The sequence below is a fragment of the Rhinoderma darwinii genome, chromosome 3, assembly GCF_050947455.1.
Source record: "Rhinoderma darwinii isolate aRhiDar2 chromosome 3, aRhiDar2.hap1, whole genome shotgun sequence".
Lineage (NCBI taxonomy): Eukaryota > Metazoa > Chordata > Amphibia > Anura > Rhinodermatidae > Rhinoderma > Rhinoderma darwinii.
In genome coordinates this window covers 181,792,422-181,818,745 of record NC_134689.1, presented here as the reverse complement: position 1 = coordinate 181,818,745, position 26,324 = coordinate 181,792,422, and the positions used below count along the sequence as shown (strand labels likewise).

At 43.0% G+C, this 26,324-nt stretch overlaps 1 protein-coding gene across 1 annotated transcript in view; it reads right to left on the bottom strand.

The window, feature by feature from the left end:
• Positions 1 to 26,324, bottom strand: part of TES (testin LIM domain protein) — a 56,296-nt gene that overhangs the window by 11,718 nt on the left and 18,254 nt on the right. Inside the window, exon 2 of the mRNA XM_075857117.1 lies at positions 10,726 to 10,811. Coding sequence (XP_075713232.1) covers positions 10,726 to 10,811 — 86 coding nt within the window. The remainder of the gene's footprint in view (positions 1 to 10,725; positions 10,812 to 26,324) is intronic.

The following is a 26,324-nucleotide window of genomic DNA, read 5'->3' as shown; positions in this document are numbered from 1 at the left end:
TCCCTTCTATCTGTTCTGTACTTAAAATGAACATATGACGGGTATACTCATGTAGGGCAGGCAGTAGACTCATCAGGACGAGCAAACTCTTCATATACTTTACTGCTACTGTGCCCGTATGGTCAGGAGCGGGGCAATGGCTGTGACAAACAGCCGCAGTACTGCTCTAGCGGCACAATTCAGAGTAGCCTCTGATCTCTACCGGTTAACGCTTTGTATACTCCAATCAATGCTTTTTGCGACATACAAAGGGGGGGCCACCCTTGGATTGCGTCACAGGCAAACTCGGGGACGCGATCAGGGCCCACAATAAATACAGTTTATTAAACAGAAGTCCCAGGACATAAACTAATATACACATATTTGATATCATCACGACTGCAACAACCTGGGCAATAAATCTACAGCATCTAGTAAATTTAAACAGCTGTGAACTTGTAAGTCCAGCACTCACCTTTTCCCATTATTGGAGTTTTACAATTTATAGATGTAACTTTTTAAGAAACGCTTCCTGGTAATATATAGCGGATCTTAATGGAGGCGGAAGATATTTGTCTCATTGGAACATTTATTATAAAACACCTAAAGACTAGGTGGAGTATTAGGGTATGTTCACACGCAGTGACCAGAAACGTCTGAATATACTGAGCTGTTTTCAGGCGAAAACAGCTCCTGATTTACAGACATTTTTCACTGCGTTTTTTACGGCCGTTTTTGGAGCCGTTTTTCAACGGAGTCAATGAAAAACGCCTCCAAAAACGTCCCAAGAAGTGTCGTGCACCTCTTGACGAGCCGTCATTTTACGCGCCGTATTTTGACAGCAACGCGTAAAATAAAGGCTCGTGGGAACAGAACATCGTAATTCCCATTAAAAGCAATGGGCAGACTTCTGGTTCCGGCGCTGGGATGTGAGGACGGAGCTGCATGAGCTCCTGAAGCCCTGATCCCCTAACCCATCTACGCCACACACCCGCAGGATATAAACATCCCGGCATTAGGAGGAGAGTTGGGGGACAAGAACCGGGCGGTTTATGGATAGATATCTCCTCCGGAGCGGCAGCAGAGAGATCTCCTGTCCGGCCGAGCACAGCACACGAGGTGAGGTGCCATCCAAGATGGCGGCGCCGCTGCAGCCACCACTTTCACAGAGCCAGTCTCAGAGCCCAGAAATTCAGAGGGAAATGCTATCGCCGTCGGTAATGATTGACTCACAGATTGATTATCGGAAGCTGGCAATTGAGGTAGCTACCCAACTGGCCCCAGACATCAGAGAATCCCTAATAGCCACAGTCACAACAACGCTCCAAAAACTCCAAAATGAGGTGACATCTCATGGCAATCGACTAGATGAATTGGAGCAGCGGGTTGGTCTCATGGAGGATGAATCAGCAGGGGCACATACCTCCATTAGAGACCTAATGCGAGATAACACAAAACTCAGAGACCGCTTAGAAGATCTTGAGAATCGGTCCAGAAGAAACAATTTAAGGATAGTGGGACTGCCTGAGCATATTAGACCGCAGCTCCTCCAGGGCATCTGCGAGACGGAGTTACCAGAAGCGCTAGGCCTGACCAGATCTTGCAGAGTGGAAAGGGCACAGAGTGGGCCCCCCTGGTCCGAGCGCCAACGCCAAAAGGAGAGCCGCAAAGCAGACCGCGCCAGGTGATCATGCGGTACTTGGATTACAATGACAAAGAGGAACTTTTGCGCACTTTCCGGAACCGTAATACCCCTTTGCATATAAGGGGGCAAAAATCATCCTGTTTGCAGATTATTCGGCAGAAGTCACAAGGCGTCGGAGAGCATTTGGAGGGGTTTGCACCTCCCTTTACAAAACGCAAAATCAAATTTCAGCTACAGTATCCGGCCACTTTGAGGATCATGCAGACAGATGGCTCCACCAAGGTATTCCACAATCCTGAGGAGGCGGCATTATATGTAGACAAGATCCCTGGACTTCGGGGCCCTAGACAATCGGGAGAGGAGACGGCGAGTCAAGGTACAGGAGGGGAAGGTCCTCGTGCACCAGTTTCTTCACCGAGGGACTGTACATGGTCAGATATCGCCCGCAATTCCACTTCCTCACCCAAGCAACAACGGGCAGAATCGTCGAAGATGCCACATCGACAACGCTCAGAAAACCGGCTTGCAACCATCCCGGACTGATAAGTATCTCATAGAGGCTCCATGAGCGCATTTGATTGTGCCTTATATATTTATGTGGCAATTGGTTCTGGTGGGATATTATGCCGACAAAATTCCTGCTATAATAGGCATAAGCACTTGTACCCGTGTTGTATAGGAAGCCCAACTTATTTTAATACTTTAAAAATTAAAATATGAAGTTCCAGTATATCACGAAAAGATGGCGGGAAGGGGAGGGGGGGGAGGGGTCACAGACAAGAAAAAAGTGAAGTTATGTATGCCAATTTAAAGTTTGTCTCACAGGAAATGCTGGTGACATTCCTGGATGGGCATTTTGTTGTTAAAGGTTGTGCCAATTCTCTGGCACTGAATGTAAATGTTGTTATTGTAATGTTGGGAGCAATCTGGAGCAGACGCCGCCGGGCAGCTACCAAGGCAGCAAAGCACTCTTGCCTAGAAATAGATATATATGACCAGTCAATAGTGAACCTTTTCGGAACGCCCAATTTATGCAGCTGACCTCGTGGAATGTAAAGGGGCTCAGATCCCCTAACAAGAGAATGATGGTACTCCGCCACTTAAAAAAACTCCATACGGACATCGCTCTTCTTCAGGAGACACATTTGGAGGAGAGCGACTTCCACCGCATGAAAAAGTTGTGGGTGGGCCAAGTATACGGCTCTTCAGCTTGTGGCCGTAAAGCGGGGGTACTTATTTTAATAAATAGAAACCTGGTACATGAGGTAATCCACACTGATGCAGATAAGGAAGGGCGACTGCTCCATATTACTCTAAGCACACCATGTGGGGTATTAAGCATTTATAACGTGTATGGACCTAATAGTGATAATATTGCATTTTTCAATGGTTTGGAAAGGGCCCTTATGTCAGATAATGTCCAGCACAAAATAGTGGGAGGTGACTTTAATACAGTTTCTGATCACAAGGAGGATAGACGCACACACAGTTCACAAAGCACGGAATCCATTCCTACAAGGGCTCCCAGAAAACAGGACCGAGTGTTGGGACCCCTGATGGAAAGAACACTTAATAGATCCCTGGAGAAGGGGTAACCCGGAAGCCTGGGAATTTACACATTACTCCCACGCTCAACAGTCCTGGTCCAGGATTGACTACCTCTTAATATCCCCAACACTTCAACCGAGGCTGGGGGCCGCTGAGATAGGAGACCTAGTGATCTCAGATCACGCCCCGGTACGAGTAGATTTTCAGGAAATATATCCCAGAGGATCAGACTTCGTATGGAGATTCCCGGCTCATTTAGCAACTGATGACACCTTTGTGAGACAGCTAAGAGGGTGGTAGTTAGAATACACGTCGACGAATTCAGGACACAGAGATGACCCCTCACTGTACTGGGATACGGCCAAGGCAGTGCTGAGGGGGAGGATAATGGCGTATACTGTCAGCAAAAAACGGGAAATAACAAAAATTTAATGCCTCTAGTGCTACACTGAGGGCAACCTATACAGCATATTTGGCACACCCTACACTAGATGCTAGACAGGCCTGGATTCAGGCAAAAACACTCTTTTGACGAGTGGGCAGCTCAAAAAGAAACAATGCATACTCGAGATTTTGAAGCTACTTTACATAAGTTTGGAAGTAAGGCGGGTAAACTTTTGGCCAATATGGCTCGAGGAAAGCACTCAGTGCAACACATAGCGAAATTAAGGGATCATAATGGGCGAGAAACATGCGATCCAACTAGTATTAATTCCATCTTGGCTAAATTCTATGAGGAGCTATACTCTGATACATCTTCCCTTTCATTGACAGACACACTGTTAGACAAGGTCACTTTACCGGTCATCTCCGCGGAACAGTTGCAACTTCTAAATGCCAGGGTCACAAGGGAGGAGGTGGATGAGGCAATAAGAAACCTTAAAAATAGTAAGGCGCCTGGCCCAGATGGGCTGACCGGCGAATTTTTTAAAGCAATGCGGGAACAGATTACGGAGACTTTGGTCTCCTTGTTTAACAATGCTCTGGGAGAGGAGGGGTTACCACCATCAGCAGACACATCTTATGTGAAATTATTGTTAAAACCTGGAAAGGACCCCCTACTACCAGGATCATACAGACCCATGTCGCTCATAAACGTGGACGCTAAACTCCTTTCCAAAATCATAGCTGATAGGTTAGCGAATATAATGCCGTTCCTCATAGCCCCAGAACAAGTAGGTTTTATTAAAGGTAGGTCGGCGGTCACCAACATTAGGACGGTTCTGGCAGTGCTAGATAGAGTACAGCATAACCCATTTCCAGGGGAACATTCGGCTTTACTTTTACTTGACGCGGAGAAAGCTTTTGACAATGTCCGTTGGAAATGGTTGGATGCTGTCCTGGATAAGATGTAAATAACGGGGGCATTCAGGATCTTATTACACCACATATACAAAGACCCTAAGGCTAGAATCTCCACACCGGGCTTTCTATCTAAACCATTCCGTCTATGTAAAGGTACAAGACAGGGGTGTCCGCTATCGCCACTGTTGTTCAATCTGGCTTTGGAGCCGCTGGCACGTTATCTGGCGTCATCCAATTTATATACGGGCATAAGGGTGGGGGAGATGGAGGTCAAGGAAACGTTGTTTGCAGATGACATCTTGTTATTTCTCGCAGACCCCCTTAAAGATGTTCCGCGTATCTTCCAGGCATTGAACGACTTTGGGAGCTATTCAGGGTACAAAGTTAACACGTTAAAATGCCAGCTATTAGATTTGGGAACGCAGGACCCAGCATATAGGCGGTCCCTAGCCTCCCTGGATGTTGAGATGGCTAAGTCAAACATTACTTATCTGGGTATTAAAGTGGGTCGAGCACCCAACTCGCTATATGATCTAAATTATCCCCCCCTTATACAGGATATCCAAGCAGATCTTCTGAGATGGCACAGTCTACCTCTATCACTGATGGGAAGGAGCTGTTTGGTCAAAATGTCAGAATTTGCGAAATTACTCTACCCGCTCCAGACTATTCCACTTCTGGTCAAGCACTCAGATATCAATATACTCAACTCATCATTTACCAAATTCATATGGGGGGGAAAGAAACCAAGAATAGCGCTCACGAAACTCATGATGCGGAAGGCGGAAGGAGGGGTCAATTTCCCTAACATCCGGGGTTATAACCTGGCCTGTTTGAGTAGACATCTGCTAGATTGGAAGCACAACACAGAGTTCCACTCCAATACTAGACTGGAGAGACAGCTAGCAAAACCTTGGGATCTCATGGCTCTGGTACACACAACGTTCACTTGTCTCCCAAAGATCGTCAAGAAATCATCTCTGTTACGAGATACCATCATTGCCTGGAAGGTATTGCGCAAACATTATAACCTTTCTTATCGCATTTCAAAACATATGCCCTTATGGCAGCACCCAGAGTTTGCAGCAGGAAGATCTAACAAACTAATGTCAGAATGGAGGGAGAAAGGGGTAGCGACTCTGGGGGATATGTTTCACGCGCAGGATAAGAGGTGGTTAACCTTGCAAGAGCTCCAGAGTAAATACGTTTTTGTTCAGCATCAGCACTTACAGTACTTGCAAATAGTTAATCACTGTAAAACTAAACTTGCGGATGTAGCGGATGAGGTCCCCCCCAACCTGTTTGATTCATGGTTCACGGACAATCACAGACACTCGATTTCCCAATTATATAGTACACTCAGACCATCACTACTGAAGATGTCCCCGGGGCAGGCCTTTGGGAGATGGGAAAAACTGTTTAATTTACCAGGCATTGAAAAGCATATTGAAAAAGGGCTGGTGGATTTCAGGGCACACGTACACAACGAAAACTGGAGGGAAACTCATTTGAAGATCATTCACCAAGCAATATATGCATTTACCCTGGCCCCCTCCGCCTCACAACCAGATAGGAAAACGTCATGCCCTAGATGTAATATCTCAAAGACGGACATGTATCATGGCCTTTGGGCGTGTGCACATATTCAGCCATTCTGGGGGGAGATAACATCCTTATTACAGCAGGTGGGCAGGTTCCATGGGAATGTAGGGCCAATGGAGGTCTTATTCCATATACAACATGATGGAGAATTAGAAGAGACAGAAACGACACATTTATCTCCCATGGCCCATGCCACACTGATAGTGGCAAAGAGGTGCATACTCCAAAACTGGCTGGTAGCTGAAGTATCGACTCAAAATATGGTGGTCCAGGGGTTGAGGAAACTGTTTTATCTAGACCGCATTGGTATATTACAGAATAAAGACACGCAGAGCAAAAAATTCTTTGAGAAATGGAAGCTTTTCCTCACAAAATATTTCACCAGTACAGAACGAAGGGACATCATAGGCCCATTTACGGGAACGTCATGGTACTTGATTGAAGATCTCAAGGGCACTTTAGGGGCACTGAAAATATCACGGGAGTAAAGCATATATATCCTCTTGGATTTCTTTATTCTTGCGGACTAGCTGCCTGAGTCGGTGAACAGCTTCACGAGGCTCCAATTGTTATGTATGCTCCCATTTCTTATTTGTTTTGTGTATTGTTTAGTTATGTTAGTTAGGCAGATATGCGAATTTATGTAACTATGTTTACAGGAATACCCGACATGTGGGGTTAAAGGATGGGAAGGATAGAGGAGATGAAGGAGGGCTGATAGCCTCTAGGGAATACCTTCCAAGATTAAACCTAGTTTGCTAGGAAGCATTTACTATCACATGTTCATTTATACATTTTTTGTAATGTTTATTATTATGGCAATGCATTACTGTATGATCTGTGTTTTTTTTTATGTGTTGAAAAAAAAAATTCAATAAAAATATGTTTTAAAAAAAAAAAAAAGCAATGGGCAGAAGTTTGTAGGCGTAGGGGCGTTTTTTCAGGCGTAATACGCCCGAATTACGTCTGAAAACACTGCGTGTGAACATACCCTTATGGGTTGCTCAGAATGTCCCTACCTAGCTATAAAAACGTTATCAATGTAAAAGAAAAAAAAAAAATCTGTTTTCCATTAAGATGTTCAGTGTTTAACAGAGACCCATCACATAAATGGCATATTTTTGCCTTCTTTGGATACAATTTGCTATTCATCTGAACACTAGTCATACTCTGAATTATGGACCACATTAAAATACAGACTTTCTTAAACTTTCTTCAGTTACAATAGAGACAAGCCTTTTTATTTGAGCAATAAAGCGATGACCTATGAGCGTCTGGCCAGCTGCTTAGACTCACCACGTATATGGTTACAGATGGACTGGAGAAAATCATGCGAGTGGTGAAGTAGATCAGTCATTTTGCAGTAAACATGTGAATAGGTAAAAAGCTGCTTTTACTCTCATGGTAGAACCTTTATTAGGATAGAAACTACAAAGTGAGGGATGCGTCATGCTCTAAAAAAGACAAACACTAGTAAATAGATTTACATAAACCCATGACTCCTTGCCTTTAGGAGCTCTTCCAAAGTGTTAATGTTTTAACAAAAATTCTAGACCTAGGAGGACATAACTGGGCTTAACCGTTTTCCGTCGCGAATATGCCTATTTACATTATTTACGTTGGGAAATGCTTTTTTAAAATGGGTGCCAGGTCTCTGCTGTGCTGCACATCAGGGACCCAGCGGAAATGCTTGTGATCAGAAAAATTTCTGATGGCAAGCACTTAACCCCTCAAATGCCGGTGTAAGATGCGGCCACCGGCATCTGAGGGTTTTTTTCTGCCCCTTTCACATCAAGGCTGGTTACCGGCTCCCGCGCTGAGAGTTTGCGGGAGCCGGTGTACTCCTATAGCAGCTGGCAGCCTTTGCGAACACTACCAGCCCTGCTATAGGAAAATTGCTATTGAGACCTGAATGTGGCAGATCTCAATAGCAATGCGCTAATTTTGCCTTCGACTGCAATATTGTGATACTGCAGTCTGTGGCATAAGCGATCTAATGATCCTAGGTTCAAGCACCCATAGGGGAGGGTGGGGGGGGGCTAAAAAAAAATAATAAAAGAAAAAAAAAAGACAAATTCTAAAATCACCCCCCTTTCCTAGATCACATATTAAAAAAATAAACACCACATTAGGTATCCTTGCATCCAAAAATGCTCTAACTAGAAGAATATTTTTACAATACGGTGAACACCGTAGCGGGAAAAAAGGTCAAAATGGCCGAATCAGTTTTTCTTTTGCCATTTCAACTCCCCAAAAGTGATCGAAATGCCAGACATTCCCCAAAATGGTATAATTAAAAACGACATCTTTCCACGTACAAAAAAAAAACAAAAAAAAAACGCCTTACACAGAAATATAAAAAAGTTACGGATGTCACAATCTGGCGATTCAAAAAAAAATGTTTGCTTCTTTCAAACTTTATTTTTTTAAAAAAAAAGCTATTAAAACATACCAAATTTATATCGTTTGTTATCACTGTGATTATACTGACCCACAGAATAAAGGCAATGTGTCATTTTCACCTACAGTGAACACCATAAAAACGAAACCCATAAGAAAATGGTGGAACTGCTGTTTTTTTCCCAATTCCACATAATATTAAATAGTGGCATTAGAAAGTAAAATTTGTCCTGTAAAAATTAAGCCCTCATATGACTGTCAACAAAAAAAAACAAAAAAAACTTCTTGAAGGCAGAAGGAAAAAACAAAAAAAGTGTTGTCTCAAAGGTCCTTTATATAAATGTTTGAAAGGTGGGGGCCCCGCCACTGGCACCCCCACCGATCCAGAAAATGTTGGTTCTGGAGTGCCCTATGTGAATGGAGCGGGACTATGGATAAACTTTCTATGGGTCTGCCGAAGATATCGCTTCCTGTGGATAGGGGATAAAATGATCCTCATGAGAAAACCCCGAGTTGGAAACAAAAATACATATAGGAGTCATAGGTTGATTAAAGCACTGGCAGTGTGGAAAAATATTTGTGACCTATTAGCAGTGAAGTCAGGTCACTTATAAGAGTAAAGCTGGCTGTACATAAGAGATGACTACTCTTTAAAAAAATAAAAAAATAAAAATAAAAACTCACACTTGGATTAGCCAAGCATGAAGGGGGTGAATAAACCAGTGCCAGGAGGGGGCGACAACAATGGATTGGCATGTCCAACCCCCCCTCTGGCATTAGGGAACCTACGCCATAAACAGACCAAATCCCTTCAGAATTGGCGTGTTAAGACAACATTTCTCTAATGGATATGGCTAGCTTACATCTATTACAATTCATGTCATTTATTTTTATAGTGTAACTAAACGTTTGACAAACTTCTGACATGTCATAATGACACGTCAGAAGTTTGTCAAACGTTTAATTACACTAAGTTGAGTCAAGTAATGAAAAAAAAAAATACTATGGACATAAGGAGACCGATAGACCACTCCATAAGGCCTCATGCACACGACCGTATTTTTTCCCACCCGTAAATACGGGTCCGGTGTCACACGTATTCGACCCGTTTTGCACCAGTATTTACGGACCCGTGCCCGTAAATATGGGTCCGGTGTCACCCGTATTCCACCCGTATTTACGGGCACGTTTTTGGCGACAAAATAGCACTGCACTAATCGGCAGCCCCTTCTCTCTATCAGTGCAGGATAGAGAGAAGGGACAGCCCTTTCTGTAATAAAAGTTAAAGAAATTCATACTTACCCGGCCGTTGTCTTGGTGACGCGTCCCTCTTCACATCCAGCCCGACATCCCTGGATGACGCGGCAGTCCATGTGACCGCTGCAGCCTGTGATTGACCTGTGATGGGCTGCAGCGGTCACATGGGCTGAAACGTCATCCAGGGACGGCCAGGACGTCGTGCCGGATGTCGAGAGGGACGTGTCACCAAGGCAACGGCCGGGAGACCGGACTGGAGGAAGCAGGAAGTTCTCGGTAAGTATGAACGTCTATTTTTATTTTTTACAGGTTGCTCTTTATTCTGATCGGTAGTCACTGTCCAGGGTGCTGAAAGAGTTACTGCCGATCAGTTAACTCTTTCAGCTCCCTGGACAGTGACTATTTACTGACGTCGCTTAGCAACGCTGCCGTAATGACGGGTGCACACATGTAGCCACCCGTCATTACGGGAGCTCCATAGACTTCTATGGACTGTCCGTGCCGTTATTACGGCCTGAAATAGGACATGTTCTATCTTTTTTAACGGCACGGGCACCTTCCCGTAAGAAAACGGGAAGGTACCCGTGGCCAATAGAAGTCTATGAGCCCGTTATTACGGGTCGTAATAACGACCCGTAATAATGGGAGTTTTTACGGTCGTGTGCATGAGGCCTTAATGTAATGAAATATACGGTAACTGCTTTTGTAGTATGTCAATAAGAACTGTAATAAACATGGATTAAAAAAAAAATACAAAATTATGTCAAAAAGTTAGTTATAATGCGGGATTTTCCAATCCTGGCATTATCCATTCTACCACATCGGGAAAAGGTTCAACTGCAGATTAGAGCAAATGAGATCAAAGAGCAAATGATAATTCGTCATGCAATACATCCATACAAGCAAAACGTTTATTTTTTATTTGTGTAGCGTTAGAAAAATGAGGTCATTGCCGACACACGATGATTAGTATGACACACAACACTCACCTCCAAAAGTGAAGCTCAAACCCCTCACACTTATCTTTACATTTGAAGCAAGGAGCTCCCGAGCCTTCTTCATGGCCTAATGTCATCTGTGGAAAAAAAAAAAAAATAGTTATTCAGATCAGCATCAAAAACAAGAGTATAAAATGTTTAGGGTTACTAAAACAAACCCTCATGAGGATATTCCCAACATAGAAATGATTAACTGTGAATAAAACCAATTTACTTCCCATATTTTTCAGACTATAAAAACACACCCCAGGTTCAGAGAACAGGAAAAAAAATGAAATAAAAATTCCCCATAGTGCAGGGGTTAATGTCACTAGCCCTGGTGGTCTAAGGAGGTGCCCCTTTCTTTGGTGGTCTAAGGTAAAATATAGGGGGGGGTACATATTTTATTCCCTAGTGGCCTAGGGTATAAATGGGGGTTGATGCCTGGTGGCCTATGGTATATTAGGGTTAATAACTGGTTCCCTTGAGATCCAGTGCAAAATAGGGGGTGAATACCTGGTGGTCTATTCGCCTCCCCAGTCCTGTCAGGAAGATGAATGTGATGTGCACATTGTGTTCAGCTTCCCTCCGTGCCCTGCACTGATCAGACAGGTAAGTGCCAGGTAGGTAGAGAGGGGACTGCGCGGCTGTGTGGTTCTCTCTATAGTTAAAGGCTATGTAAATGTTTGAAAGTGTTTTTGATTTTTTTAATAAAAACATGTATTAGTGTGTGTTAATAAACTGTAAATACATTTGATGAAAAATTGTTTTTTACTTTTTAAGATACAGCTGCTCTGTATTCTCTATACAGTACAGCTGTATCTAGCGCTATTCACTGAATCTGTCTGCCCCCCGGACCGGACAGGTTCAGTGACAGTGGGTCCTGGTGTGTCCGACAGGCAGGATCTATCTGTAATGAATCACATCTAAGAGCTCTACCCGATCAATAAGAAAGCAGTCAGAGGGGTTTGCCAAATGTAATGCCTTATTCAGACGAACAAAGTTCATGTCCGGGTGCTGTCCAAGTGTAGGACAGCACACTGACACATTAACGTCAATGTGCCAATTTACATGTCTGATTTTCTGCACTCACCATTGGTTTGTGCAGAGGAAATCACAGAATGCACCAGTTTGGTACGATTCTGGCACTAGACTCAATGGGTCAGTGAAAAAAGTCAATGGGTCAGTGAAAAACAAAACAAAACCCAGAGCGCACCCTCATGGCATCAGTGTGCACTCTGTTTTTCACTGACGGGTTGCTAGCAGATGATGACAAGAAAGTAGAAAGTAGGGCTGGGCAATTAATTGAAAAATAATCTAAATCGAAGTTCAGCGCAATTAATCAATGTCAACTTGCGAATTTAGGTTTTATCAATAATTTTTCCCCGGTTTAAACTGTATCTGCATCTTCAGGACGCAGATACAGTTGAAACTAATGTATCGCACGCGAGGCAGTGATGTCATTACGCCTCACTGCGCCGTGCCGCACAGACCAGAAGTATCTCCGTCACTAGTCATTGGAACGGGGTTAGGGGAGTATGGACATTATTTTTTATCAGGCACTATTGGGAGCAGCTGTGGGGGCATTATACTGTGTGGGGTGCGGCATTGTCGGCATTATACTATGTAGAGGAAGCAATGGAGACATACTGTGTGGAGGACAATTATGGGGGACATTATAGGGTGTGGAGGCAGCCAGCTATGGGGGCATTATACTGTGTGGAGGCAGGTAAGGGGGCCTTCTACTGTGTGGGGGTGGTGTCAGAGGGTATATTATATACAGCAGGCTCAGGGAATAAATATTAATTCAATGGGGTAGCCTGCAAAAAGTGGTGTGGCCTAAATAATAGTAATCGAGTTTACATGTTCAATTAAATCGGGATTTTGATTTAGGTCATAATTGCCCAGCCCCAGCAGAAAGTACTGCCTGAAAAGCATCAGTTTTTCACAGACATGAAAAACGGATGATCACTTCTGCTACACGTACAGGAAAAAAAACGGGTGTAAAATGGTCAGTTTTTCCCTCATAAATACAGACAAGTTTTACATAATTTGTCTGAATAAGGCCTTAATGCGCCTCATAGCAAGATTTACATTCGGCATTACTGCTTAGCTGCACTGCTCTAGCATGAACCATCATGAAGCATCGTTGTTGTAATGGATTAAATGCCTGTCGTCAGGAACGTTTTCCGCGAGCGGCAAGTGAGAGCAGGAAGCAAGAAGATAGTCTGATAATGTTACTCCTCTCCCCGTATAGCCTTCCAGGGGACCCCAGGAATATGCTAAATGAACATGTCTAATAAAGAGCGCTGCGGCTTCTTTATTCAGCTGATTAGAGGTCTGACTGCCGGCACCCCAGCCTGTGATAAAATATTTACAGATGGGCCATTCGAAGAAAAGGCTATCTATATCAAAGTGGCAAAAAAAAAAAAGTAACCCGTTAGTGACCGCCCCATAGTGTTTTTACGGCGGCCACTAACGGGCTTTATTCCGATTCAATAGTCTTTTCACGGCGCTGCATCGGAATAAATAAACAGAGCAGGGAGCCGTTAAATCTCCCTGCTCTCAGCACAGAGAGGTAGCTGAGTGCGTCCCTGCTCGAACGTGTGAGATCAATATTAGTATAGAACTCACCCGTTTAACCCCTCAATTGCGAGCGCCGCATCGGAGTGGTTTTGGGGAGAGGGAGGGAGCTCCCTCTCATCCCACCGGCAACTGGCGATAAGATTGCCGGGTGCCGGTGTCTTCTCTGGCAGCCAGGGGGCCTAATAAAGGCCCCCAGGTCTGTCTGTAGTGTATGCCTGCTAGGTCATGCCAGAGGCATGGCCTAGCACATGCCTGTCCGTTTTACACAGACAGGCACTAATACACTGCAATACAAAAGTATTGCAGTGTATTATAAATGCGATCGGAGGATCACATAGTGAAGTCCCCTAGTGGGACTAGTAAAAAAAAATAAAAATAAAAATCATTTAACCCGCACTGTGAACATCGTAAACAATAAAAATAAAAAAAACAATGCAAAACTGCTTTTCTTTGAATCCTGCCTTTAAAAAAAAAAATTAAAGTGATCAAAAAGTCACATCTACTCCAAAATGGTACGAATAAAAACTACAAGTCGTCCCGCAAAAAAAATTAAATAAAAAAATAAAGTTATGGCTCTACAAATATGGAGACACAAAAACAAATAATTTTGAAAAAAAAAAAAAAGAACAAGTGTTTTTACTGTGTAAAAAAGTAGTAAAACATACAAAATCTATATAAATTTGGTATCGTTGCAATCGCAACAACACGCTGAATAAAGTGATTATGTTATTTATACCACACGGTAAACGGCATAAAATTTAGAACGCAAAAAAGAGTGGCGAAATTGAAGTTTTTTTTCTACCCCTCCCTAAAAAAGTTAAAATCAGTAAATTCTATGTACCCCAAAATGGTGCTATTAAAAATTACAACTTGCCAATATAAATCAGTTGTAAATACCCTGACTAATAACACGTTTTTTTAGTTAAACTGTTAGTATATAAAGGACTAAACATTGTTCTAATTTTTTCACAAGTCAGGAAATATTATAAATTAGATTCTAATTTATAACATTTCCCTGTGCTGGTCACTAGAGGGAGCAATTCCCAAAATTGCAGCATTGGCATGTGGTAAAGCAACCACATTGCTTTATGCTGCAAAATTGAGAAGACACACTCGCTCTAGCGTCCTCAAACAATCCCCCCTCCTTTATCCTGGCTAGTGCCAGGAGAAAGGAGGGGATCGAATGTACAAACCTCCTACACTGTGTGTCGCCATTTTTGGAGCGAATACACAGTGTAGTAGGCTTACATACAGTGTTAATCACACACTAAAACACGAACATAGACATAACTTACCTGCTCCTGCCGCCGCCGCTGCCTCCGCTCCTAGTGCTTGCTTCAGAACACATGTCCGGAAGCCGCGACCAGAAGTAGTAATCTTACTGTCCGGCCGCGGCTTCCGGCCCACAAGAAAATGGCGCCGGATGTCGCTCGGCCGAAGACCTTCCATTTGGACTGTGTGGGAGCAGCGCATGCGCCGTTCCCACACAGACGGTGCACAGCATAGTGAATGGAACGGCTCGCATTCTCTATGGGGGTGTATGTGCCGTATTCCATCTCTGTATGTGTCGTTAATCGACACATACAGAAATGAAAAAAAAAATGGCAGCCCCCATAGAGAAGAAAAAGTTAGAAAAAAAAAAAAAAAAAGTTAAACTCAAACACACAAATAAATAATTTTTTTTTTAATAAAACACTAAAAGCAAAGGGATATAAAAAAAAAATATTTTCGCGACACTCTTCCTTTAAGAATTTGGCATAGACAAAAAACATAATCTCATACCAAAGATTTGTGAGGCCACACCCTTTTCATTCCTCATACCGAACAGATTCAGATCTCTAAAACAAAGACTAACCAGAGATGAAGGCTTAGCGAAACGACCGGTTAGACATCCCATTGCAAACAATAATATAATTTCAGATCTGAAGTCGATACCTAACCTGGAAGGCCTAAACTTAACCTCACAGGAAATGGAGATCATACTGGGATCCATCAAACCTTTCCTCCCGGACATTACTGACTTAAATCAGAGGAATTTAATTAATCTTATAAAAGCCCAAAACAGACCAGTCAAAAGGCCAAATAGCGAAATTATATAAATATCTTATAGCTCCACAGGCATTCCCACCATACTTATTGAAGTGGGAAAATGACCTGAACACCTCCTTTACGTCAGAACAATCTAAACTGATCCTTAGGAATTCCCACTCGTTCTCAGTCTCTACAAGAATCCAAGAACTCAATTATAAAATTATAACAAGATGGTATAAAACCCCGGAAATATTAAATAAAATAGACCAGAATCATTCACCTACATGTTGGAGATGCAATAAAGAAAAAAGGTACCATGCTACATATATGGCTTAAATGCTGTGATATCTCCTACTTTTGGCAAACTATTGAATTGATCTTAAACAAATATACTGGAAAAACTATCACTCTTACACCAGAACTGGTATTACTCAATCTAGATACTACTCATCAATATATTAACTCAAATTCCACTATACCACACCTTTTGAACGCAGCAAAAACTCTAATAGCGAGACATTGGAAAGATACAAATCCTCCTACCATTCTAGAATGGTTAAAAGAGATCAATCTCATCCAATCATACGAAAGAAATAAATGGTCTAGGAACCTACAACATGATAAATATATGAGCATCTGGAATGAATGGTCTAGATTTTATGGCTCAAAAGACATAGAAACATACTTACCACAAACCCAACGAATTAACACCATGTCATAAGAAACTATAGTTCTCACACCAGGCCAACAAGCAGATACCCTCGAGACCTTGTGCAAGTATAACTCTATATATCTGTTCTTCAACTACAAAAAAAACTCTAATTAGATAGCTACCGATTATTTGTATTAGTTAGCTAGTTCTCACCGGGAGAATATGTTGAACATGACTTGTTATTGTGTTACTATCCCACCCATCCCCTTTTTTTTTTTCCCTTTCTGTATCCCCCCCCCCCCCCTAGAATACTTTAATACAAAAAATTACAACTTCTCCCGCAAAAAACAAGACCTTAAATAGCTATGTCGACGCAAGAATAAAAAAAGTTATAGCTCTTTGAATGAGACGATTGAAATATGCAAGAAATAGCTTGGTCATTAAGGTCTAAAATAGGCTGGTCACTAAGGGGTTAAAGGGGTATTCCCATTTCGGACAGATGGGACCCGCATCTATTGGATGAATGTCCAATAGATGCAGGTCCCACCTCTGGGATCCAAACCGCTCTCTAGAATGGGGAACCCTATCCTTCTCCTTACCCTCCATCAAATCGGCTCCGGCTACTGAATTTTTCCGGAAACAGCCGAGCATGCTTTGTTACACTGCTTCCAGAACTCCTATAGAAGTGAATAGGAGTTACAAAAACAGCGGAGCACAGCAAGCTACACGGTTTCAGTGCCCCGAGTAGAGCTCCAGAAGGCAAGATAGGGGTTAGGAGCCCCGTTCTAGAGAGATAGGTCGGGGGCCCATATCCTGTAGATTTGCCTTAAACAGGCTCTGTCACCAGATTATAAGTACCCTCTCTCACACATAATCTGATCGGCGCTGTAATGTAGAGAACAGTGGTTTTTATTTTGAAAAACGATCATTTTTGAGCAAGTTATGAACAATTTTAGATTTATGCTAATTAGTTTCTTAATAGACAACTGGGCGTTGAACAGAGGAGTGTATGACGCTGACCAATCAGCGTCATACACTTGCCATCATTCCAGCCCAGCTTCTTTCACTGCACAATCACACTGTGCAGTGGATCATGCTGGGCTGGAACAATGAAAAGTGTATGACGCCGATTGGTCACGGATTGGTCAGCGTCATACACTCCTCTGTTCAACGCCCACTTGGTAAAACGTAAAAACACGCCCAGTTGTCAATTCAACAACAGTTGTTCCTCAATCAGAGAAATCAGGCCACCACTGTTTCCTTTAGTAAAGGGCAGCAAACGCTACATTGCAACCTTCTCATGGGAACCTGGCCTTGAATTAAGAATCCAGACAGAAAAGATCAGAGATACATGTCAGGTAATTACATTAGTGAGCTCAGACCACCAGATTTCCAGTGTGAATATGTTAGGTGTTCTATTAAGAGTCAGATTTAGATTTGAATGCAAAAAACATAAAAATAAAAGTTCTAAAACAACGCTGGCAATTGGGAAAAAAATAAAATAAAAAAATCGGCCTCAAATTTCCAGCAGGAATTTTGAAGCGGATTTTTGCTGCCTGTAAAAAAACCTCAGTGTGAACTAGGCCTTTTAGGCGGGGGGTTTCCGAAGAGACATATATGACATATCACAGGATATATACCTATCTCAAGAACGTGGCCCCCTAAACCCCGTTCTGCTGCTGTGTGTTGCGGCTGAATCAGGCGAATTCCGATCATGAAAAAGGTTATTCGGCCGAGATTTACGAAAACGGCATAGCTCGCTGAGCTATGCTGTTTCCGTAACTGCCATAGTAGTGAATGGCAGTTACGGAAGCAGCTTAGCATGCGAGCTACGATGTTTCCCTAAACACTATTCAGTTCTATGGGGCTTACGGAAACAGTGTAACTCCGCGCGCTAAACTGTTTTCGTAACTCTCGACCATATAACCTTTTTCACGATCGGAATTTGCCTGATTTAGCCGCAACAGAGCAGCAGAAGGGGGTTTAGGGGGCCACGTTCTGGAGATAGGTGCGGGTCCCAGAGGTGGGACCCGCATCTTTCTGAAATTTAGGATATATCCCGTGGATATGTCATAAATGTCTCTCATGGGAAAACCCCTTTAAAAGTGACATTTTTAATTTACCGACAGAAACACAGCCGTTTCATCTCAATAATACTCCTCCTGTTGGAAGAGACTTTACTGCTTTATATGATTTGTCAAATATACCTAACTTGGGGTGTGTTCACATCAGCGTTTGGTTTTTGTTGACAAGTTCAGTCAGACCTTTCAGTCAGGGTAACCCTTCAATGGAAAGACAAAGGGAAACCATAGCTTCTGTTTGCATTACCATTGATTTCAATGCTAATCCTTCCATTGCAAATGGCTTCCGTTTGCCTCCGTTCCGTAAGGTTTCCTTTTTATAGACGGAATCAATAGCGCAGTCGACAGCGAAGCATGGTGCTGGCAGCATCATGCTGTGGGGATGCTTTTCATCGGCAGGGACTGGAAAACTGGTCAGGGTTGAAGGAAAATTAATTGCAGTCAAGAAAGGGAAATTTTTGAGCAAAGCCAGAGATTTGAGACTGGGACAGAGTTTCCCCTTCCAGCAGGACACTGATCTTAAAGAGGCTCTGTCACCAGATTTTGCAACCCCTATCTCCTATTTCAGCAGATCGGCGCTGCAATGTAGAGTAACGTTTTTTTTTTTTTTTAAACGAGCATTTTTGGCCAAGTTATAACCATTTTTATATTTATGCAAATGAGGCTTTCTAAAATACAACTGGGCGTGTTTAAAGTAAAAGTACAACTGGGCGTGTATTGTGTATGTACATCTGGGCGTTTTTACTTCTTTTACTAGCTGGGCGTTGTGAATAGAAGTGTATGATGCTGACGAATCAGCATCATCCACTTCTCTTCGTTACCACCCAGCTTCTGGCAGTGCACAGACACACAGCGTGTTCTCGAGAGATCACGCTGTGACGTCACTCACTTCCTGCCCCAGGTCCTGCATCGTGTCGGACGAGCGAGGACACATCGGCACCAGAGGCTACAGTTGATTCTGCAGCAGCATCAGCGTTTGCAGGTAAGTCGATGTAGCTACTTACCTGCTGATGCTGCTGCAGAATCAACTATAGCCTCTGGTATCGATGTGTCCTCACTCGTCCGACACGATGCAGGACCTGGGGCAGGAAGTGAGTGACGTCACAGCGTGATCTCTCGAGAACACGCTGTGTGTCTGTGCACTGCCAGAAGCTGGGTGGTAACGAAGAGAAGTGGATGATGCTGATTCGTCAGCATCATACACTTCTATTCACAACGCCCAGCTAGTAAAAGAAGTAAAAAAACGCCCAAATGTACATACATAATACACGCCCAGTTGTACTTTAGAAAGCCTCATTTGCATAAATATAAAAATGGTCATAACTTGGCCAAAAATGCTCGTTTTTAAAAAAAACAAAAAAACGTTACTCGTATCTACATTGCAGCGCCAATCTGCTGCAATAGTAGAAAGGGGGTGCAAAATCTGGTGACAGAGCCTCTTTAAGCATACCGCTAAAGCTACACTAGAGTGGAATTAGGGGAAACTTTTTATTGTCTGAAAATTACCTAGTCAAAGCCCAGACCCCAAACCAATTGAGAATCTGTGGCATGACTAGAAGATTGCTGTACCCCAACTCAACTTATCTAACTTTGAAGGAGCTGGAGCAGTTTTGTCTGGAGGAATGGGTAAACATGCCAGTGTTTAGTGCTAAACTAATAGACAAACAACAAAAGACTTACATCTGTAATTGCAGCTAAAGGTGGTTTCATAAATGTTTGCCTTTTAGGGGGTGAATAATTGCAAAGGAGTTCTCTGTTTTTTGTCTTCATTGTTCGTGTCACACTAAAAATATTTTGCACCTTCAAAGTGGTAGGCATGTTGTGTAAATCAATGGCACAGATCCCCCCCAAATTAATTCTAATTCAAGGTTGTAATGCAACAAACCTAAAGTTACAGAACAGGGTCTCCGAGTCACATAGCGCATAAAAGTCGCCAACGCTCTGCTGACTTAATAACTACAAAGTTCCAAACCTCCTCTGGCATTAACATCTGCACAAAAACTGTGCATTGGCAATTTCATGGCATGGGTTTCCATGGCCGAGCAGCCGCATCACATGCAAGCCTTACATCACTAAGCACAATGCTACGCATCGGATGAAGTGGTGTAAAACACGCCACCACTGGATTCTGGAGAAGTGGTAATGTGTTCTGTGGAGTGATGAATCAAGCGTCTCTAACTGGCAGGCTGATGGAGGAGTATGGGTTTGGCAAATGCCAGGAGAACGTCACCTGCCTGACTGCATTGTGCCAGCTGTTAAGTTTGGTGGAGGAGGGATAGTGCTATAGGGTTATTTTTTCACATGTTGGCCTAGGCCCCTTCGTTCCAGTGAAAACAAAGCTTGATGTTTCAGCATACCAAGACATTTTGGACAATTGTATGCTTCTAACTTTGTGGGAAGAGTTTGGGGAAAGCCCTTTTCTGTTCCAGCAGGACTGTCCCAGTGCACAAAGCAAGGTCCATAAAAAGGTATGGTTGGGTGAGTTTGATGTGGAAGAAGTTGACTGGCACGCACAGAACACTCACCTCAACCCAGAGGCGTAGCTAGCAAGGGGCCAGGGAGGGCGGTGGCCCAGATTGCGGTGGTATGTCCCTGTTTCAACTTTATCTGCATCCTCAGGACACAGATACAGTGGAATTCAATGCTGGAGCAGGGAGCAGTCAGCTCCCTGCTTGAGCATTCACTGTGTAACCCCGGTAGTGAGTGGCTTAGCACAGACAGGCGCAATGTAGGGACGTCATCGTGCCTGTCTGCGCCGAGCCACTCATGGCACATAGCGGAGGAGCAGAGGGATCTCCTCCACTCTTCGTGGAGAACGGGGATGGGTGAGTAATTATGTTTTTATTAGGCACATTATACTGTGTGGGGGCAGCTATGTATGAGGGAATTATAGCGTATAGGGCCAGCTATACTATAGAGACAGTAGGCAGTGTGGGGGCAGCTATGGGGGAATCACACTGTGTGGGTGGCCACTATGGGGGCATTATACTGTGGGGGGGGGGCAACTAGGGACCATTATGTTGTGTGGAGGCACTATACTGTGTGTGGGGCACTATGGGGCTTTATACTGTGTGGGGAAGTACTATAGGGGCATTATACTGCGTAGGGCAGCTAAAGGGAAATTTTACTGTGTGGGGGCAGCTATGGGGGTATTAAACTGTGTGGGGAGGCACTATTCTGTGAATGGAAGTTATGTAAACAGCGTAGCTCGCTATGTTGTGCCGCTTTTGTAAAACCCATTCACTTCTAGGAAAGTAAAACAGAGTAACACAGCAAACTACGCTGATTGCGTAAGTCTGACCCCGCCGGATGCACCTCTGCTGTTATAAACATGCGTTCGGTGGCCCACTGGGTTGGGGCCCACGCAGATGTGTTGCGCCCACACCCCCCCCCCCCTTGCTAAATCCTTAGCTACGCCTCAACCCCATTGAAGACCTTTGGTATGAACTAAAACTAAGATTTGTAATTTGATGTCCTGGAAATTTCAATCGTGTATCGCTTAAAGTAAACTCCCAAAATATTCCTCTACATGGGATATATACAGTGAAGGAAAGAAGTATTTGATCCCTTGCTGATTTTGTAAGTTTGCCCACTGTCAAAGACATGAACAGTCTAGAATTTTTAGGCTAGGTTCATTTTACCAGTGAGATAGATTTTATATAAAAAAAAAAACAGAAAATCACATTGTCAAAATGATATATATTTATTTGCATTGTGCACAGAGAAATAAGTATTTGATCCCTTTGGCAAACAAGACTTAATACTTGGTGGCAAAACCATTGTTGGCAAGCACAGCAGTCAGACGTTTTTTGTAGTTGATGAGGTTTGCACACATGTTAGATGGAATTTTGGCCCACTCCTCTTTGCAGATCATCTGTAAATCATTAAGATTTTGAGGCTGTCGCTTGGCAACTCGGATCTTCAGCTCCCTCCATAAGTTTTCGATGGGATTAAGGTCTGGAGACTGGCTAGGCCACTCCATGACCTTAATGTGCTTCTTTTTGAGCCACTCCTTTGTTGCCTTGGCTGTATGTTTCGGGTCATTGTCGTGCTGGAAGACCCAGCCACGAGCCATTTTTAATGTCCTGGTGGAGGGAAGGAGGTGGTCACTCAGGATTTGACGGTACATGGCTCCATCCATTATCCCATTGATGCGGTGACGTAGTCCTGTGCCCTTAGCAGAGAAACACCCCCAAAACATAATGTTTCCACCTCCATGCTTGACAGTGGGGATGGTGTTCTTTGGGTCATAGGCAGCATTTCTCTTCCTCCAAACACGGCGAGTTGAGTTAATGCCAAAGAGCTCAATTTTAGTCTCATCTGACCACAGCACCTTCTCCCAATCACTCTCAGAATCATCCAGATGTTCATTTGCAAACTTCAGACGGGCCTGTACATGTGCCTTCTTGAGCAGGGGGACCTTGCGGGCACTGCAGGATTTTAATCCATTACGGCGTAATGTGTTACCAATGGTTTTCTTGGTGACTGTGGTCCCAGCTGCCTTGAGATCATTAACAAGTTCCCCCTGTGTAGTTTTCAGCTGAGCTCTCACCTTCCTCAGGATCAAGGATACCCCACGAGGTGAGATTTTGCATGGAGCCCCAGATCGATGGTCGATTGACAGTCATTTTGTATGTCTTCCATTTTCTTACTATTGCACCAACAGTTGTCTCCTTCTCACCCAGCGTCTTACTTATGGTTTTGTAGCCCATTCCAGCCTTGTGCAGGTCTATGATCTTGTCCCTGACATCCTTAGAAAGCTCTTTGGTCTTGCCCATGTTGTAGAGGTTAGAGTCAGACTGATTAATTGAGTCTGTGGACAGGAGTCTTTTATACAGGTGACCATTTAAAGAGGCTCTGTCACCAGATTTTGCAACCCCTATCTCCTATTGCAGCAGATCGGCGCTGCAATGTAGATAAGAGTAACGTTTTTGTTTTTTTTAAAACGAGCATTTTTGGCCAAGTTATGACCATTTTTATATTTATGCAAATGCCGATGCTGCTGCAGAATCAACTGTAGCCTCTGGTGCCCATGTGTCCTCGCTCGTCCGACACGATGCAGGACCTGGGGCAGGAAGTGAGTGACGACACAGCGTGATCTCTCAAGAACACGCTGAGTCTGTGCACTGCCAGAAGCTGGGTGTTAACGAAGAGAAGTGGATGATGCTGATTCGTCAGCATCATACACTCCCATTCACAACGCCCAGCTAGTAAAAGAAGTAAAAACGCCCAGATGTACGCACATAATACACGCCCAGTTGTACTTTTACTTTAAACACGCCCAGTTGTACTTTAGAAAGCCTCATTTGCATAAATATAAAAATGGTCATAACTTGGCCAAAAATGCTCGTTTAAAAAAACAAAAAAAACAAAAAAAAAACGTTACTCTTATCTACATTGCAGCGCCGATCTGCTGCAATAGGAGATAGGGGTTGCAAAATCTGGTGACAGAGCCTCTTTAAGACGGCTGTCTTTAATGCAGGCGCCAAGTTGATTTGGAGCGTGTAACTGGTCTGGAGGAGGCTGAACTCTTAATGGTTGGTAGGGGATCAAGTACTTATTTCTCTGTGCACAATGCAAATAAATATATATAATTTTGACTATGTGATTTTCTTTTTTTATATAATCTATCTCTCACTGGTAAAATTAACCTAGCCTAAAAATTCTAGACTGTTCATGTCTTTGACAGTGGGCAAACTTGCAAAATCAGCAAGGGATCAAATACTTATTTCCTTCACTGTATGTGTGTAACAGCCGACACTTCAGTGTCACGAGTGGGAGCCTAAGGGCCTAATGAAGGCTCCCAGGCCAGCCACCTTTGTTCTCCTGCCACCGGCATGGTTGCATAGTAGACTCAGTATTATGATATACAGCAATACATTAGTATTGCAGTATATTATGGATCCCTGGTTCAAGTTCCCTAGGGGGACTAGTAATAAAGACGTTATATTAAAAAAATGTAATGTTAACAAAAAATTTTCCCCCCAAAGCAAATATAAACATAAAATAAAACAAACTGATATCGCTGCGTCGGTAAAAGTCCAACTATTACAATATAACATTATTTAACCCACACAGTGAACGCCTTAAAAAAAAAAAAAAATGTAAACAGTCAGAACCACTGTTTTTTTGGTCACTTCATCTCCCTCCAAAAAAACTGAATAAGGTGATCAAGAAAAGTCTCATGTACCTCAAAATGGTACTAATATAAAACTACAACTCAACCCAGCAAAAAACTAAAGCGCAATTGACAAGAAAAAAAAAAAAAAAAAGTTATGGCTCAAAATATGGCAACAAAACAAAATTTTATTTTTAACAAGCAGTTTTTCCTTGGAAAAGTAGTAAAAAAAAAACAAAAAAACACACACACACTACATAAATTCGGCATCGCTATAATCGTATTGACCCGCAGAATAAAGTTAAGATGCTGCTTTTACCGCACGATGAAGGCCGTAAAAACAAACACCCCCCTCCAAAAAAAAGGGAGGAATCACTGGGGTTTTTTTCCCATTCCACCCGACAAAAATTCATTCCAATTTTCCACTACATTATATGGTACAATAAATGGCGCCATGAAACGTTATGGCTTTGGAAAGTGGGAAAAAACTAAAGTGAAAATCCAAAAATTGGCTGTGGCAGGAAGGGATTAACATTTATAGCAATTTTATAAAAAAACAAAAACCTATTCAGTTGTGAATTAAAATCAGTTTTGAGCCTAGTTAGGCAACTAATAGATCAAAACCTACTGGTAGATCTTTGACAGGTCCTAAGTAGATCACTTATTTCAGCAATGAGGGCACTTAAAGGCTATGTACACATTATTTACTTTTCAAATTCAATCTGTGTTTTATGTGTTTAGAAATGATTTTTAAATTGACTAACTTTTTACGATACAGCTTCTTATCAGCTGTATCGTTTGCTATCAGCCAAATCCGTCAGTTCAGCTGAACAGACGACTCGGCTGTCAGTGAGTCTTGTGTGCGTCTCTAAACACACAGAATCATAATTACACGTCCCGGTTGATTAACTTAGATGTTACCGTAACTATGGTACCCTGTGTGTAGATACATAAAAGCGGTACAGTAAAAATGTTTTTAATAATAGTCAATTCAAAAAAACGTTTTAAATCTTTATTAGGTGCTTGCAAGGGTAACCAAATGTTCAAACCTCTGACTTGTCATAGTGACAAGTCAGAAGTATAGATAGGTGGGGGTCCGAGCACTGAAACCCCCACCAAATCGCTAAAAAGAAGCGGCAGTATTGCTCGTGTGAGCGCTCAGTCGTTTCGTTTCTGTTCGGCTTTTCCCGGAAAACCGATGAAGCGATGTAGGGGCTCATAGACTTTCTATTGAGCCCGTACTCTGATACATTGATTTGTATTAAGACATGTCAGAAGTCTGTTGAACGTTTAGTTACCCTTTAATGAAAAAAAAAAAGCCTACAAAAAGGTGTACGTAGCCTTAGGGTACGTTCACACGCTTAACAAAAAACAGCTGTAAAATACAGAGCTGTTTTCAAGGGAAAACAGCATCTGATTTACAGCCTTTTTTTATGCATCAAGCTTTTTTTTTTATGTATTTTTTACGGCCGTTTATCTATTGACGCAATGAAAAACGGCTCAAGAGGTGACATGCACTTCCTTTTTATGAGCCATTTCTTTACGCGCCGTTCTTAAAAACGCTGCGTAAAAAATGCCCCGTGGGAACAGGATGCCGTTTTTCCCATTGAAATCAACGGGCAGATGTTTGGAGGCGTTCAGCCCCTGTATTTGGCGTTTACGGCCCGAAATGAGCAGCGTGTGAACATACCCTCACAGTCCACAAGTTCTGTAGTAAAGCATCAGTGATTGTTAATACCATAGTCCACAGGAAACTACTATTTTTGTTTGTTACCATACTGACTAAGGCCTCGTTCACGTTTTTTGCAGAAGGAAAATTCTGCCTCAAAATTTTGTTTGGGATTTTGAGGCAGATTTTGTCCTTCCTGCATGTCGTTTGCTGCGCTTTTCGCTCACGCCCATTGAGTGCTACCGGCAAAAAACTCAGCGAAATATGCTTTCTCTGCCTCCCATTGATGTCAATGGGAGGTCAGAGGCGTAAAACGTGCGAAGATAGGGCATGTCCCTTCTTTCTCCTGCAATGTGGTTTTACCGCTCGTGGGAGAAAACCGCCACCACCTCCCATTGAAATCAATGGGAGGCATTTTCAGGCAGTTTTTGACGAGTTTTGCGGAGCGGTTTCCGCTCCAAAAAGCTTGTCAAA